The 19,205-nt window shown below is 38.8% G+C and overlaps 1 protein-coding gene across 2 annotated transcripts in view; it reads right to left on the bottom strand.

Moving 5' to 3' along the window:
* The window catches only part of LRRC7 (leucine rich repeat containing 7), a 503,703-nt gene extending 488,520 nt beyond the window's left edge, over nt 1-15,183 (bottom strand). For both annotated transcript variants that reach the window (XM_055402285.2, XM_088834863.1), the window contains exon 1: nt 15,087-15,183. In XM_055402285.2, the coding sequence (XP_055258260.2) occupies nt 15,087-15,183 (97 nt within the window). The remainder of the gene's footprint in view (nt 1-15,086) is intronic.
* Between the last annotated feature and the right edge of the window lie 4,022 nt (nt 15,184-19,205).

The following is a 19,205-nucleotide window of genomic DNA, read 5'->3' as shown; positions in this document are numbered from 1 at the left end:
CCCTGGGTTGGGAACATTCCCTGGAGAAGGGAACGGCTACCCACTCCAGTATTCTTGCCTGGAGAATTCCATGGACAGAGGAGCCTGGCAGACTACAGTCCATGGGGTTGCAAAGTGTCAGGCACGACTGAGTGACTTTCACTTTCACTTCTTTTCAAAGGAGACATATTACAAGAAAAGGCATGCAGAACAATAAGAGATGGAGTCTCTGCTTGATTTTGATCCTGATTTCATGGGAAATTTCTCCCTCAGTGTGATTATCCAACCCAGTCAAGCGAGAATGAATATGATTTCTTTGAATAGTGAATTCTTTTGAAAGACTCAGAATTTATTGATTTAATAGCTCTCATATAGAAGACCTCATGAGACGAAGTTTAGGAAAATATATTACAAAAAATATATTTGAGTCCAAAAACAGTGAAAACCTAAAAACCAAAGTACTAGGAAATAGTTAATGCTGCTGCTGCTGTTGCTTTAGTCGTGTCTGACTCTGTGCGACCCCAGAGATGGCAGCCCACCAGGCTCCCCTGTCCCTGGGGCTCTCCAGGCAAGAATACTGGAGTGGGTTGCCATTTCCTTCTCCAATACGTGAAAGTGAAAAGTGAAAGTGAAGTCACAAAGTCGTGTCCGACTCTTCGTGACTCCAGGGACTGCAGCCTACCAGGCTCCTCCGTCCATGGGATTTTCCAGGCAAGAGTACTGGAGTGGGGTGCCACTGCCTTCTCCAGGAAATAGTTATAGCTTTACATTATTGAAGAAAGAAATAGACCAACATAGGAACAATATAAATTCTTAGAAACTCAGTTCAGACCCCTGAAATAGAGTTGCCAGATTTAGAAATAAAAATAAAAGACACTGTAATGGTTGAATTTCCAGGTCAAACTGATTGGGCCACAATGCCTAAATATGTGGTCAAACATTACTCTTGAGGCTTATGTGAAGGTGTTTTGGATGAGATTGATATTTAATTAGTAGAATTTGAGTAAAACCAATTAAAACCTCCATAATGAGTGTGTGTGTGTGTGCACACATTTGCACTCAGTCATGCCCGAGTCTTTGCGACCCATGGACTGTGGCGTGCCAGAATCTTCTGTCCATGGAACTTTCCAGCAAGAAGACTGGAGTGGATTGTCATTTCCTACTCCCCACATCTTCCTGACCCAGGGATTGAATCTATGTCTCTTGTGACTCCTGCATTGGCAGGCAGATCCCTTACCTCTGGCACCACCTGGGAAGCCATAAGGAGTGTGAGCCTCATCCAATTAGTTGAAGTTATTTCTAGAAAAAGTCTGACTTTTCCAAAGAAAGAAGGAATTCTGCTAACAGATGGACTTTTAGATTTACATATCAGTTTCTTCTTGGTTCTTCAGCCTGCAGATTTTGGACTTGCCAGCCAAAATAATCAGGTGAGCCAATTCCTTTAAAATACACACACACACATATATATACGTGTTATTGTTTCTATTTTTCTGTAGAATCCAAACACCCTTATCTGAGTTTCAGATAAAGAATAATATTTTCATTTAAATGTGCTCCAAATGTTAAATAAGATAAAAATTTATTTGTTGTATATATGAATTCAAATTTATCCAGGTGCCTTATCAAAGAATTGATACTTTTGAACTGTGGTCTTGGAAAAGACTCTTGAGAGTCCCTTGGACTGCAAGGAGATCCAACCAGTCCATCCTAAAGGAGATCAATCCTGGGTGTTCATTGGAAGGACTGATGTTGAAGCTAAAACTCCAATACTTTGGCCACCTGATGCAGAGAGCTGACTCATTTGAAAAGACCCTGATGCTGGGAAAGATTAAGGGCAGGAGAAGGGGGCGACAGAGGATGAGATGGTCGGATGGCATCACTGACTCAATGGACACAGGTTTGGGTGGACTCTGGGAGTTGGTGATGGACAAGAAGGCCTGGCGTGCTGTGGTTCATGGGGTCGCAAAGAGTCGAACACGACTGAGCAACTGAACTGAACTTGTATTCTATATGGCAACATTAACCTAAAATCAGTAGAACAATAGAAAGAGATGAAGCACCAAGTGCCTACTTTACTTCTGTGAAAAAAGATAATACAGAGATTCTACTCAAGGCCTTCCCAGAACAATCCAATATTGATAAAAGAAAGTTTCTTGAAAGAACAGACACTTAGTCCCATTAAGTCCCTAGAGGCTTCTAAAGAAACAACAGCTGATTTAGGCCAGGAATGTGCGGGAGAAATATCAATAACCTCAGATATGCAGATGACACTACCCTTATGGCAAAAAGTGAAGAGGAACTCAAAAGCCTCTTGATGAAAGTGAAAGAGGAGAGTGAAAAGGTTGGCTTGAAGCTCAACATTCAGAAAACAAAGATCATGGCATCTGGTCCCATCACTTCTTGGGAAATAGATGGAAAAACAGTGGAAACAGTGTCAGACTTTGCTTTTTGGGCTCCAAAATCACTGCAGATGCTGATTGCAGCCATGAAATTAAAAGACGCTTGCTCCTTGGAAGGAAAGTTATGACCAACCTTGATAGTATATTAAAAAGCAGAGACATTACTTTGCCAAACAAGGTCCGTCTAGTCAAGGCAATGGTTTTTCCCGTGGTCATGTATGGATGTGAGAGTTGGACTGTGAAGAAGGCTGACCACCGAAGAATCGATGCTTTTGAACTGTGGTGTTGGAGAAGACTCTTGAGAGTCCCTTATACTGCAAGGAGATCCAACCAGTCCATTCTAGAGGAGATCAATCCTGGATGTTCATTGGAGGGACTGATGCTAAAGTTGAAACTGCAATACTTTGGCCACCTCATGCGACGAGTTGACTCACTGGAAAAGACTCTGATGCTGGGAAAGGTTGGGGGCGGGAGGAGAAGGGGACGACGGAGAATGAGATGGCTGGATGGCATCACCGACTCTGTGGACATGAGTTTGAGTGAACTCCGGGAGTTGGTGATGGACAGGGAGGCCTGGCGTGCTGTGATTCATGGGGTCGCGGAGAGTCGGACACGACTGAGCGACTGAACTGAACTGAACTGAACTGATGTGCTGAGTTTAATTTTCCAGATGAAACAAATGACATTGACAACAGTAATAAAGGTCTAAGCAATTCGATGGTCTTCCTGGTGATTCAAATGGTAAAGAATCTGCCTACAATGCAGGAGACCTTCGTTCAATCCCTGAGTCGGGAAGATCCCCTGGAGAAGGGAATGGCTACCCACTCCAGTATTCTTGCCTGGAGAATCCCATGGATAGAGGAGCCTGTCAGGCTACAGTTCATCGAATCCTGAGTCAGACATGACTGAGCAACTAACAACAAGCAATTCCTTAGCAGTACACATGGCAAAAGGCACTATGGTTCTAGGACTAAAGACACTTGCTCATCAGACTTTGCAGAAACCATGCCATTAGTCAGACTCACATTCAGCCCATATCTGGCACTCAAAAAGGCAAAAATTTTTAAAGGTTTAAAAATATTGCATGGGAAAAAGAGTGAAAGTTTTAGTCACCCAGTTATGCCCAACTATGCATGATGCCAAAATTAACCTCTGGATGGGAGGGGTTTTCCAGTTAAATTTAAATGCAGGAGTCATAGAGTTTAAAATTTATAAACTGGTGTGACTACCTCCTTCATCTCTTTATTTGTGAAGTTCTACATATTCTGGTCTTCCTACTTAAAAGTGCCCTCAAATCTCTATCTAATCATAAACCCCTTAACTTTGCTCTTTGTTCCACAATATGAATCACTTTCTATGTATTATTACCTACTTATTTTAATGTCTGCTTTTCCCAACAAGAGCATAACTTTGTTGAAACTAGAAATGTTTGCCTTTTTTGATTTTTAAATTTTTTCTCACTATGTATCACAAACACCCAGAACAGGGAGACAGGCACACATGTGCACTCAAACAGTAGATATTTGTTGGATAAATGAATGTAGTTTAATCATATTGCAGAAACCTTGCTAATCATGTAGAGGATTATTTGGATAATAAGTAGAACATGAAGTGTTAAGACTTTGGTTTGCAGTGGTCTTGGAGTTAAATCTACACTGCTTTACCTCTCTACCCTCAATGATACCAGAAGATTTCATGAAAGAATAGCAGCTTTTATCTGGGAGAGATTGCCCTAATTAATTCCCCTCTAATTTCTTAAGGGTTTAATGTTTAAGCTCTGTAGCTTAAGACATAAAAATTATAAGCAACATTGCAAGTGGAGATGTTTCTCCACTCACTTATTTTCTGTGTGGAGAGATTTTTCCAACACTATAGACCTCTTATCTCTTTCCTAACTCTTACTAGGAATTGCAGTGATTTACCTTATTTGTAAATCTTGAAGAATTTGACATGTGTAAGCCAGCTCCTTCCTCCAAATTTCTTTGTGGTGACCCTGCTTTAGGGAAGACAAGGTACTCTGATCTGTTTCTCATTGCTACACATTTTGTAGGAGGAATTCCCCACATGAGCAGGCCCATAGTTTTACTGAACTGCTGTGGCTGAGTTAAGTATGCATTGGGGTTAAGGATGCATTTGTAGTGAGAAGTTGATTGTTGTCAAACATCTCAGCTATGTCCTCCTATCCAGCTTTTAAAAGTAATGAAATTGATGCTTGATCTCTAACTTCCTGAGATCTTGTCAATACCTTAATTGGTTCCAAAATTATTCTCGAAATTTGAAGTTATTTATTGGATTCCTTTGAACTCCAATAGGGGCTTCCCAGAATGATCTCTGTTCGTTTCCAAGGCAAACCATTCAATATTACAGTAATCCAAGTCTATGCCCCAACCAGTAATGCTGAAGAAGCTGAAGTTCAACGGTTCTATGAAGACCTACAAGACTTTTTAGAACTAACACCCAAAAAAGATGTCCTTTTCATTATAGGGGACTGGAATGCAAAAGTAGGAAGTCAAGAAATACCTGGAGTAACAGGCAAATTTGGCCTTGGAGCACAAAATGAAGCAGGGCAAAGGCTAACAGAGTTTTGCCAACAGAATGCACTGGTCATAGCAAACACCCTCTTCCAACAACACAAAAGAAGACTCTACACATGGACATCACCAGATGGTCAACACCGAAATCAGATTGATTATATTCTTTGCAGCCAAAGATGGAGAAGTTCTATTCAGTTAGCAAAAACAAGACCAGGACCTGACTGTGGCTCAGATGATGAACTCCTTATTGCCAAATTCAGACTTAAGTTGAGGAAAGTAGGGAAAACCACTAGACCATTCAGATATGACCTAAATAAAATCCCTTATGATTATACAGTGGAAGTGAGAAATAGATTTAAGGGACTAGATCTGATAGATAGAGTGCCTGATGAACTCTGGACAGAGGTTCGTGACATTGTACAGGAGACAGGGACCAAGACCATCCCTATGGAAAAGAAATGCAAGAAAGCAAAATGGCTGTCTGAGGAGGCCTTACAAATAGCTGTGAAAAGAAGAGAAGCGAAAGGCAAAGGAGAAAAGGGAAGATATAAGCATCTGAATGCAGAGTTCCAAAGAATAGCAAGGAGAGATAAGAAAGCCTTCCTCATCAATCAATGCAAAGAAATAGAGGAAAACAACAGAATAGGAAAAACAAGAGATCTTTTCAAAAAAATTAGAGATATCAAGGCAACATTTCATGCAAAGATGGGCTCGATAAAGGACAGAAATGGCATGGACATAACAGAAGCAGAACACATTAGGAAGAGGTGGCAAGAATACACAGAAGAACTGTACAAAAAAGGTCTTCACGACCAAGATAATCACGATGGCGTGATCACTCACCTGGAGACAGACATCTTGGAATGTGAAGTCAAGAGGGCCTTAGAGAGCATCACTACGAACAAAGCTAGTGGAAGTGATGAAATTCCAATTGAGCTATTTCAAATCCTGAAAGATGATGCTCTGAAGTGCTGCACTCAATATTCCAGCAAATTTGGGAAACTCAGCAGTGGCCACAGGACTGGAAAAGGTCAGTCTTCAGTCCAATCCCAAAGAAAGGGAATGCCAAAGAATGCTCAAACTACCGCACAATTGCACTCATCTCACACGCTAGTAAAGTCATGCTCAAAATTCTCCAAGCCAGGCTTCAGCAATATGTGAACCGTGAACTCCCAGATGTTCAAGCAGGTTTTAGAAAAGGCAGAGAAACCAGAGATCAAATTGCCAACATCCGCTGGATCATGGAGAAAGCAAGAGAGTTCCAGAAAAACATCTATTTCTGCTTCATTGACTATGCCTAAGCCTTTGACTGTGTGGATCACAATAAACTGTGGAACATTCTGAAAGACATGGGAATCCCAGACCACCTGACCTGGCTCTTGAGAAACCTGTATGCAGGTCAGGAAGCAACAGTTAGAACTGGACATGGAACAACAGACTGGTTCCAAATAGGAAAAGGAGTATGGCAAGGTTGTATATTGTCACCTTGCTTATTTAACTTATATGCAGAGTACATCATGAGGAACGCTGGGCTGGAAGAAGCACAAGCTGGAATCAAGATTGCTAGGAAAAATATCAATAACCTCAGATATGCAGATGATACCACCCTTATGGCAGGAAGTGAAGAGGAACTCAAAAGCCTCTTGATGAAAGTGAAAGAGGAGAGTGAAAAGGTTGGCTTGAAGCTCAACATTCAGAAAACAAAGATCATGGCATCTGGTCCCATCACTTCATGGGAAATAGATGGGGAAACAGTGGAAACAGTGTCAGACTTTATTTTTTGGGGCTCCAAAATCACTGTGGATGCTGATTGCAGCCGTGAAATTAAAAGACGCTTACTCCTTGGAAGGAAAGTTATGACCAATCTAGATAGTATATTAAAAAGCAGAGACATTACTTTGCCAACCAAGGGTTGCCCAGTCAAGGCTATGGTTTTTCCAGTGGTCATGTATGGATGTGAGAGTTGGACTGTGAAGAAAGCTGAGTGCTGAAGAATTGATGCTTTTGAACTGTGGTGCTGGAGAAGACTCTTGAGAGTCCCTTGGACTGCAAGGAGATCCAACCAGTCCATCCTAAAGGAGATTGGTCCCGGGTGTTCATTGTAAGGACTGTTGCTAAAGCTGAAACTGCAATACTTTGGCCACCTCATGCAACAAGTTGACTCACTGGAAACGATTCTGATGCTGGGAGGGATTGCGGGCAGGAGAAGAAGGGGACGACAGAGAATGCGATGGCTGAATGGCATCACCGACTCGATGGACATGAGTTTGAGTGAAGTCCGGGAGTTGGTGATGGACAGGGAGGCCTGGAGTGCTGTGATTCATGGGGTCGCAAAGAGTCGGACACGACTGAGTGACTGAACTGAACTGAGGTGGTGCTAGTGGTAAAGAACTTGCCTGCTTATGCAGGAGACATAAGAGATGCGGGTTGATCCCTGGGTCAGGAAGATCCCTTGGAGGAGGACATGGCAATCCATTTCAATATTCTTGCCTGGTGCATCCCCACGGACAGAGGAACCTGACGGGCTACAGTCCATAAGGTCACAAAAAACTTGGACAGAATTGAAGCTACTTAGCACACACGGGCACAGACTCCAAAAATACCATGGCATGAATCGAGTTTCATCATTTACAGTTTTTTAATTTTCGGGGGTAAACTTTTATTAGAGTGATAACTGTATATCAAATATTATGCTTAATGCTCATTTCAGTTCAGTTCAATCGCTCAGTTGTGTCTGACTCTTTTAGACCCCATGAACCATAGCACGCCAGGCCTCCCTGTACATTATCCACTCCCAGGGTTCACTCAAACTCATGTCCATCGAGTCGGTGATGCCATCCAGCCATCTCACTCTCTGTCATCCCCTTCTCCTCCTGCCCCCAATCCCTTCCAGCATCAGAGTCTTTTCCAGTGAGTCAGCTCTTCACATAATGTAGCCAAGTATTGGGAGTTTCAGCTTTAGCATCAGTCCTTCCAATGAACACCCAGGACTGATCTCCTTTAGGACGGACTGGTTGGATCTCCTTGCAGTCCAAGGGACTCTCAAGAGTCTTATCCAACACCTGCTTAATGCTAGTGGTAGATAAATGAGTAAGATGGATCTGTCTGCTCTTAAGCAACTAAGAACCCAACTAGGAGGAAATAAACATGCAAGCAAATGGTAAAATACTGTGCTGTAAGTACTGCATTATTAATCTGTGCAAAGTGTTTCAGGGACCAATAGGAGGGTGTTCCTTCCTGCCATCTGCCAAGGAGAGAAGGAGAATCTTTCACAAAGGAGGAATAAATTAGTACGGTAGTTAAACTGAAATAAATGCAAGAATGTAGAAAGGGCTGAAATTTTATGTGAAAATATCTTTCACAAGATAACAGAACCAACCCTTAGCAAAAATGTGTAGCAAGTGAATTTGTTTTTAAACTCCTCACCTATATAACCATTTTTTGACCTTTCCTTTTTCTGAGTATCCAAAGTTCTCTTGAGATTTGATTTGCTGATATTAGTGATCTAAAATCACTTTTATGTTACAGAGTCTTAAGATTTGACTACTGTTACCCTTGAAGGAATTTGCATTTTAAAAAGTCCAGTGATGATTCAAGCCCTAATTCAAATGAATGGCTTGCTAAGCCAGAGGTGCCAGTAAAATTAGTGCTAGTGGATTTTTTCTAAAAATATATCTTACATAGAGTCTTGGGACAAATATAACTGCTGATAACTGAGAAAGCTGGTTTAAACCTGTGGATATTCCAGAGAAGAATTCAGCACATATTTCTGCTTGAATTTCTGTTACCACCTTGAATGGAAAAGTTATCTAAAATTTTGTACTAAGCTTGCATGAGCTTGATTTCAACTTTTTAATTAATCTAAGAATGTTCAAGCTATGAATCTAATTTAATCTAATCTCCCTTTAATCTTATCTTTATAATATATCATGCACAAACTATTAGTGAGTAGCATGTATTAATTTCAAACATGCTGATAAAATTCAACTTAAATATGCAACTTTGTTTTTTGTTATGACACTGTATAGTCACAATCTAAGACATTAATAAAAAATCAAACAAATAATAAGATTTTCAAGCTAATAAGAAATCATTGACCATTTGTTTCTTTTGAGTCCCCTGGTACGAAAATCATGTACATTATTACTTTGACTTTGTCGTAGGACTTAAGAAATGGTTGCTGTAAAAAAAGACATCAGAAATGAAAAGTAGGAAAGACTAGTTTTCTAGAATGGATATGCCAAACTAAAGAGATAAACAGAGTTGAGTAGGAATCTGTAATTCAGCAACTCTGATGTTTTAGATACATGAGTGCCAATTTCTAACTCTTTAAGCTATACACACATGTTATATACCTTTCTTTGTATGATAATTTATGTTTAAAAATTTTTAAAGAATTAAGCAGGAAGTGAATCCTGGAGAGCCAAAATGAGGGCAGAGAATACTGTGTGTAGGCATATAACATGGAACAGTAGGAATAGGATAGCTTCTGAAGTCAAACTTAACATTTGCATCCCAACTTTGGCACTGACTGGTCGTGTAACACTGCATGAATTACTTAACATGTCTGAGATCCTACAGCCTCATCTATGTACGTACGGGCTAAGTCGGTTCAGTTGTGTCTGACTCTCTGCAACCCTATGGACTGTAGCCCGCCAGGCTCCTCTGTCCATGGGATTCTCCAGGCAAGAATCCTGGAGTGGGTTGCCATGCCCTTCTCCAAGGGATCTTCCTGACCCAGGAATTGAACCTGCACCTTCTGCAGCTCCTGCACTGCAGGTGGATTTTTTTTTTACCACTGAGACACTGGGGAAGCCCCAGCCTCATCTATACAATATGGCCAATAATTAAGCTTGACAAAAAGAGGGCTGACCCTAGAATGGAAGGGAGATGTAGAGGAAATGAGTTTCATTCCAAACAAGAAGGAAACTGTATTTTTAAGAAAAGCTAAAAGAGCAACTGAAGATAATGGAAACACAACTGCCCACAAATTATAGGGCTTAGATAGGAAAAGAGGGCTCTGCATGATAAATAGAGGCCTGGAAGTCACTTTAATATCACTGAGGTCTTCCCTAATGGCTCAGATGGTAATGAATCTACCTGCAATGCAGGAAAATTGAGTTCAATCCCTGGGATGGGGAGATCCCCTAGAGAAAGGAATGGCTATCCACCCCAGTATTCTTGCCTAGAGAATTTTACGTATAGAGGAGCCTGGCAGGCTACAGTTCACGGGGTCCAAAGAGTTGAACATGACTAAGCAACTAACACTTTCACTTTCAGAGTCCTGATCTCCCAAGTACCACCTCTTCTGTTTCTATGTTCCCATTCTCATCTCTAAAACAATCTGGGATAGCTAAGTATACTAAGACAAATATATTCTACAAGCAACAGTATGGGATATAATGTTGAGTAACTTTACCTTTTCCATTATACTAGGCAAATGGCAAATACATTACCTCACTTTCATTACCTTCCATTATCGAGGATTACTTTTAATACTAAACAAACTCTTGAATGTGATTGGTCCAGTGTAATAGGCTTAAGCCAATGAGTACATAGTATTCTTATGATGTACAGTGATGATACAGGAATAGGAATTTATCCCCATTTAGGCTAATGAAAGGGTAGGGAGTATTTTCTAGAGGCATCTAGGAAGTTTCCTAGCATAAACAGAAGCCCAGGAAAAGATAGTAACTCCCTCTGCACACGGACATTGTTGCACACATGTATGAGGTCTATAACTACGTAGCATGGTGCTACCATCGTGAAGGGTTACTTCAAATTTCCTTAGCAAATCTGAACCCCACCCCCACTGCCTAAGAGCCCTGACCAAGTGAGTGAGATGATAGTAACACCAGGTCATCCACACCATACTGGAACCACTGGGACATAATTTGAAACATGAACCTGATAAAGAATCCAAGTATCCAGAGACCCATCACAAACTTGAGGTGAAATCAGTGAGAAGAAGGGTAGGCTTAGGATCTTTTAAATTAATGTACCCCACTTCATATATTGCATTTAGTACTCCCTACTTCTCTATCCTGTTCACTGTAAATCATCCAAGGGCTTGACTTATTTTCAAGCCTTGATTCATTGAAACATATTTAGTGTGAAATTCTTAAAAAGGATGGTTTCTGAAAGAGAACATTAAAATAGGAAACAGAATCCCAAAAGAAGGGGTAGACAGATAAAAAGCAAGAGCAATCACAGCAAAAGACAAGGTGACAACCTGATATGGAGGGACGCCCAGATAGAATTCTAGATAGGAACTGGCGTTTACAAAACTGTCCTTGAGTCATCAGGGAAAATGAACATTAAATGAACATTAAATCATGTTCAATAACTTCTAATATGAAGGCAAGAATTTGACTAATTATCATGATTTTTACCAAACTGGTTAATACAAGAATATTTTGACATTTTATACAAATAATGAAGTAAGCAACCGTATTGAGAATGTACATATACCAAGGAACTGCAGAGATCTTTAGATCCTAAATGTGGCCCTCAGCTAGACTCTTGGTCATAGAGCCATAAGAAAGCAAATTCTGCCAACAGCCTAAGTAAGCTTAGAAGTGGCCTCTTCCCCAACTGAGTTCATGATGAAACTTCAGCCTGGTGAAACTCTGAGGCAGAGAACCTAGCTAAGCCCCACCTGGATTCTTGATCCAAAGAAACTGAGATAAACTGTTTTTTAAGACAGTAAATTTGTGGTAGTTTATTACAAAGCAATATAAAATTAATACATCATCATAAACAGATTATGGCTGGTCTGAATAAAAGCTGTCTAAGCAGAGTGATTGAATAGGAGCCAGACTGCATTGATTTGGAGGAGTGAGAGGAGGGTAAGTGGAGTGAGCATAGATGACTCTTTAGAGAGGTTTGCCTGGGGACAGAAGGAGAATGTAGGGCTGTAGCTGAATGGTGCTTTGGTTTTGAGGACAAAGTTTTTATTTTTGCTTTTTATGGGAAGTAACTTTAGCATATTTAAAAGTCTGCCTTTTCGAAGGATCAATTTTTACTTGATTCTTAAAAATTTGTACTTGATTCTTAAAAATTATGCTAAATGCAGCATAGTAAGATATAACTTACATGAAATAAATGGTTAAAAGCAATATGTCTGGTGACCTAATATCAATATTAACATTGAAAATATTGTAAATGATTAGAAAAGAAAGTAGTATAAATTCTGTTATTCAGCTAAACCCTCTTGTTTGCAAATCTCCAAATGAAAGAGGGCTTCCTTGCATTTGGAGGATCCTATCAACTGAGAGACAGCACACACCCACACATTGTCAGAGTCAAGTTCCACTATTCTTTCAATTCTCAGCAAAGGGAAGCCACTATTATTTGACTTTCTATGATGATTTTCTAAGGTGGCAGCTTTCCACAGGAGCTGACCTGTAAGTCTTGATCTAGATCCCATGTTGAATTTGTAGAATTATGAGGAAAGAATGTGAGACAAATTACTATCTAACTAACACAAATTACTATCTAACACTGCTGCAAGAATTCCAGCTTAAACAAAAAAAAAAGAATTCCAGCTTTGTGTCATTTGTTTACAACCTGTTCCTTGAGGTATATTATTATTTCTAAAAATAGTAGTTATAATTTCCCTACATTTTCATTTCTATGATCAAAACATGCTTTGCTATCCTCAAATGGTTAGCTGAAAATAAGCACTGCAATAATAGATGAAAAGGAAGAAAGTAAGAAAGAAGAAAACTTGCCACATCCCAAGTTCTATACCAGGTACTTAATACAAATCGTCCTTAATTCTCCAAACAAATTTTCAAGGAAGACTCTTTAATTATCCTCATTTTTCAAATAAGCAGACTGACTCATTTAGATTAAGAAAATAATAGCCAGGGTCCTGCATCTGATCATATTGTGTCACATTAAAGAATAAATCCCTGTGTGTAACTTTAAAGTTAATGTCTTAATTAACTACTGTATTGCTCTCATTCTAAAAAAGAGGATTCTTTCTTAGGGAATTAACAGTAGTCAATATAAGACAAGAAGAACTATGTATTAAACTAACAGGGAATAATGCAAGAGAATATTACTTTGTGTTTCTCATTTCTCATTATGTCCTTCCATGTTCAACAACATAGTCAATCCAGTTGAGTTCCTGCAGTGATATTTCAAGAATTGTCCTTGGCTGCCATGATCCAGTTGTTGAGGATTTTCTTGTTATAGCAAAATAAATAGTATTTTTTAATGTACCTTATATTAAACAACAATAAGACTTAGCTCTGAAATATGTCTATTATTATTAGACTTTTGCAACCATGGTAATTTAACATCATCTTGTAGCCAGTCACTTGACTTAGGCTAGTGGTTTTTAGGTTTGAGCTTGCATCAGAATCTCCTCTAGGGCTTCTTCAAAACACACAGATTATAGGACATGACTCTCAGCTAAGTTTGGATTCAGTAGATGTGGGTTGTAGACCTTAAAATTTGTGTTTCAACAGCACATTCCCAGGTGCTGCTGCTGGTCTGGAGACCACACTTTGAGACCCACTGGCCTACACCAGGGTTTTAAAACCTTTTTCTGTAAAGAATCAGGTAAATACTTTTGGTTTTGTGGGCCATATAGTTTCTGTCACAACTGCTCAACTTTTCATTTGTTGTGGAAAGCAGCCATACACAATTCCTAAATGAACAGAGGTGTTTATTTAGGAACACCTAAATTTTATTGAAACACACAGCGTGTTTCAATAAAATTTTATCACAGAAAGAGGTGTCAGGATATATTTAGACTGTAGCTGGTCAACCTCTGGGTTAGACCAACTCAGTATAAGAGGCCTGAAAAATGACTTTATATATACTAAATATACTCTGTGACTCCAAGAGAATCAACTATAGCTTTTTTCTCAAAACCCCTTCTAAGTTTCTAAATAAAACCTGCAGAACTATAACAGAGACTAAGTTGATTGTGTTAAACCATCATAGAGGAGAAATCCCGGTGAGCCCAATAAAGAAGCAATAGTTTTATGCACGAGTCAGCATTTTACAAACAGTTTTTGTTTTAATATGCCCATTAACTATATCTTCATTTTCAAATTTTAGTTTTACTTGGATATTGTTTATAATGTTGGAAGTTATAAATATACCAAATGAAACACTATATCGAATGACACAGATGCCAACCCAATCAGATTATCTATTGACTTTCTAATAAAATGAAAGAAAACAAAAACACACTACTTGCCATGAGTGTGCCCAGATTTAATATATTTGGCCTTCATCCAGAATAGTGTACTTCAAACTAATTTAAAATAGCAATATAGTCTACTAAATTGTTTATGCCAATGAATCCACTGCATTAGCTCTATCCTTAACACAATGTAAATTCCTGTAAAAATACATCATACATCATTCAGATAAATTTTTGTCATAATGAATTGCGATTTAGTTCCCTGAAAATAACCAGATGCAAATGCCAGGAGGAAAACTAGTATTATGGGTCATCATATAAACTTAAAATACAAATATTATGATAAAAACATCTCCAACAATGCTATAGACTAGAACCATTTAGACAAAATCTCTGCAACTATATATTGTAACATTTTGATAACTTAAAGATGGATTAAAATGGCTTTATGAGGGAATACATGACTCCTCATTCAAAATCTGTTCCTAAATTCAATTAATTCAATATTTCATTTTGATCAGTGGATTTATATTTGCCACTAGACATTTATTCTTTAGACGAATGCAGTGGTTTTCAAAGAGTACTTGGTTTGTTGTTGTTTGGTTTTGTTTTTTAAAGGTTTAAAGAGTACTGTGGTCAAATGAAACTGGAAAATATTCATTTAAAACAAATTTAAAAATTTTTTAACTACTTCGGAAGCAATATTCATGATACACATGTCTAAGAAAGATGTAGTAAACTGTGTGTCCTTTTCCAATCTCATTTGAACACAGAACCAAGTTATCAGTAGAGCATTTTGAAGTACACAAGAAACAATAAAGAATACAATGTTCTTAGTGCCTAAACCCAGGTACCATATGAAATTTTTTACAGTAATTTCAATTAGATTCAAAAAGCATTTGTTAAATACCTCTATTATTTGATTGATCACTTAAAGGTTAACATTTTAGTTTTGTTATCTACTCACCTAAGTCTATCTAGAACAAAGTTAATCCTATTAAACATACTTACACTCCTCTTCAGGCCTCTTCCGAAGTGCTGCACGAACTTCTTTACAAGGACTTCTCTGATATTGTGGGGGATTCCTTCCCCGTATTAAGTTCTCCATCCTATAGGAGGAAATTAAAAGAATAGTTTAACATAAAAATGTTCATACATTTTTAAAAATTAAATGATTTAGATAAAGAGTCAATGATTCAGGTATATAGAGACGCTTAGTAGACCACGTCCTTAAGAGTACTGAGCAAGGAGCAGGACAGTTGGGAGTGGCAGGGACTGTAGTAAACTGGAGAGGGCTTGACTTTTCTAAGGCATTCCAATTTTAAAAATATAGAAACCCATGTGGATGAAACTCATATGCACATTCTCCAATTAGGGACTCTTATTGAGTTGAATGTTTGTGTCCCTACCCCCCTCCACTCCTCCCACCTCCTACCTTCACAGGTTGAAACTCTAACCCCTAAAGTAACAGTATTTTGATGTGGAACCCTTGAGGAGTAACTCGATGAGCTCAGGTCATGAGGGTGCAGCACACATAATGGGATTAGTGTTGTTATAAAATGAGGAAGACAGACTAGTGCTCCCTCTCCCCTGCACAGGAGGATGCACTGAAAAGGCAGTCATCTACGAACCAGGAAGAGAGCTCTTGCCAGGCACCAAGTCTGCTGGTGCCTCTATAGTAGACTTGCAAGACTCCAAAAGGGTGAGAAATAAAGCTCTGTAGCTTAAGCATGTGTTCTTGCCTGGAGAATCCCAGGGATGGCGGAGCCTCGTGGGTTGCCGTCTATGGGGTCGCACAGAGTCGGACACGACTGAAGCAACTTAGCAGCAGCAGCAGCAGCAGCTTAAGCCACCCAGTCTGTGGTATTCTGTTATAGTTACCTAAACTGAGTAAGTCAGAGACACATTGACTAAAAAAGTGATTACTTACAAAGCAAACACATTTATTAAAAATCAGGTTACACTTTGGAAAGAAAGAACCCTTCACCAGCATTCTGAATACCAGCTTTCCAGAGTTTACTTGCTGATTTTCTCTGTGCCAATGATTAAATTGAGAAGGGTTTTCTACTTCTAATTAATTGTGACTCCTTGAAAATATGGTTAATATAAAGTACACTTCTCAGTTACTTTCAATGCTGACAACCAGAAAATGATAATAAATGGACCAAATGCAACTTGAGTTGGAATATTAAACAGAATATACTCTGTGATTAGTATTTTCTGGTTTCAGTAAACCTTACAGTTTTGTGCCACTGTTGTACACTCTACTTATTTTGAAAACATTAAGCAACTACTGAGTGTTGAAGATTTGAAAATTCAGAACAAAACAGTGATTTGTATCATTTTGAAAATAAAAACATAAACTTATAAGAATCTGCTATATAACCCAGGGAACTCTACTTAACACTCTGTAATGGCCTACATAGGAAAAGAATATAAAAAAAGAAAAGAAAATATAAACATAGCTTCTTAACATCTATGTAATTATTCTAGTGGAATACCACTGTGCTGGCTGATAGCATATATTGAAAACAGCATGGTTGTTATGGGTTACAGTAATGGACGATCTCCTAAGGTTAGTGGTTGCTGCTGCTACTGCTGCTAAGTCGCTTCAGTCGTGTCCGACTCTGTGCAACCCCATAGACAGTAGCCCACCAGGCTCACCCATCCCTGGGATTCTCCAGGCAAGAATACTGGAGTGGGTTGCCATTTCCTTCTCCAAGGTTAGTAGTACAGAGACATATTTCTAGTGTCTAGAGAGGAAATTGGGAAAGGATGATCCAATAAAAGCAATATGTAAAATGGAATGAAATATGAGTAAATAACATTTTTGTACTAGGATAGTAACATAATAGGGCTAGTAGTAAAGAACCTGCTGCCATTGCAGGAGACATCAGAAACTTGGGTTCAGTCCCTGGGTCAGGAAGATCCCCAGGAGGAGGGCATGCAACCCACCCCAGTATTCTTGCCTGGAGAATCTCATGAACAGAAGAGCCTACTGGGCTACAGTCCATAGTGTTGCAAACATCTGGACATGACTGAAGCAATTTCACATGCACGCAGTAACATAACACTATTCCTATGAGAGGCTGTCACTGGTTCTAAAAACACTTTTCCATATATACTTACTGAAACCAATATATTCATAGGTAAGGACTACTTTGTGTGTGTGTGTGTATACTCACTCATATGCCCATGCTATGGATACAAAGTACAAGAAGATATTTCTCAATGTGTGATAACTTGAAACAATTTCACTCAAAGTTCAAGTGAGAAAAAAGCTTATCATTGTATGACAATTCATTGAATGATAATACAATGACAGGTAAGAAAATGAAAATCTCAAGAATTTAAGACATAATTTGCTTTAATGGCATATATGAGGGGCGGGGTCTGAGCTTCCAGGACCAACTCTGTAGTTTCAGTATAAACCATGCAAATTACACAAAATGTTCTAGATTCTGACTCTTGAATTAATTTAATGCAGAATTTTGATTACATGTTTCAGCAAATGCATGAATTTTCATGATGATATAATAACAATTCAAGTGAACTTATAATTAACCACTAGTATTCACAAGCTTAAGATAGTAAACTACAACAAATATAACCTAAAAATGCAAGTATCTACACAAAGTTGTGATTTAATTTTAAAAACCAATTTTTAGTCATCATGATTATACTAATGAGGGATGACAACTTATCCTGGTTGGAAATCTATGTAAACCAGTCTCTTAGATGGGTTATTAATTTTCTTTTTATGTATCTGACTATTGAATATATGAAAACGAAAGCGGTCTAATTGATTTCCATGTAACTACACTTGAGGGTACGCCAGAAAAACTGAATGTATGTTAGAAAGTACGGCTAAGGATTCCAGGAGAGTCTCAGTTACAATGGGTGCTAATTGGCATCAAAGGTCATGAAGAATCATGGTGCCCAAATGTTGCATTATGAGAATGCTCACAAGCAGATATGCAAGAGATTATGCAGTATTAGCAAAGAGTATGGTTTAAATGTAATGAGCCCAGGTTCTAGAATTGGACTGCCTGAGCTAAACTCCCATTCTGTCTCTTAAAGAAATATTTCAGGGAAAGATACTTAGTTATTTTGGGGCTTCCCAGGTAGCGCTAATGGTAAAGAACCCTCCTCCCAATGCAGGAGACACAAGAGATATGGGTTTGATCCCTGGGTTGGGAGGATTCCCTGGAGAAGGGCATGGCAACGCACTCCAATATTCTTGACTGGGGAACCCCATGGAGAGAGGAGCCTGGCAGGCTACAGTCCATGGAGTAGCAAAGAGTTGGACATGACTGAAATGACTTAGCACACACTCATGCATACTCATATACAAAAAGTATATGTTATATGTAAATATAATATTATACAAATATATATATTTGTAAAAATGTTTATCTGCTAATTAACATGTTGATTTTTTATCAGTTATTTTAGAAATGCTTGCTTTCATTTATGATATTTAAAATTTTTAGAACCAATAAAAAGATAACTGGGGTCAAGGAAACTACTATAAACTATATATACAACACAGTAATAGATGAATATAAATTAAAATAGCATTAAAAGCTTTCAGAATGCTAAGTGTTATTATACCCTGTGGGAAATTGAATCAAATTAAATGTGTTACACAGCAATGTTCATGCCCAAGCTAATATAACTGTGAGATTTCCACCCTCTTGAGATTATACTTCTGGCTATTTGAACTCTTCTACCAGATGACCAGTGTCACCTATGATCTACAGTTTGCATTAAATGGTCAGACAAAATGACCAAGAATGAAGCCTTGGAGCACAGCCAGGACACAGCAAAGATGCTATTCTAGTTACTCTCAAGCTTGGCATGTCACCAGCAGGAGTGTGTTAACAGTGCCAGCAAGGAGAGATTAAGTGTGATGACCACAGGCAAGACAGATGCTCTAGCAACTCATTGAAGAGCTCTGGAAAGTGCAGCCTACATTTCAACTGCTGGGAAAAAATAGGGGCAGCCATGATTGATATCAAACAGCATGAAAAAATAATCAGGGGTCATGAGCAACCATGTCCACAACTCTCTTGGCAGTGTCTCCAAAACACAGGTCACAAAATTATCTGAGCAACTTTATATAATACA

This window comes from Moschus berezovskii, chromosome 4 (assembly GCF_049115385.1).
Source record: "Moschus berezovskii isolate FMDL1 chromosome 4, NW_MosBer_1.0, whole genome shotgun sequence".
NCBI lineage: Eukaryota > Metazoa > Chordata > Mammalia > Artiodactyla > Moschidae > Moschus > Moschus berezovskii.
Note: the sequence above shows the minus strand (reverse complement) of the source record. Positions and strands in the feature narration are given on the sequence as shown.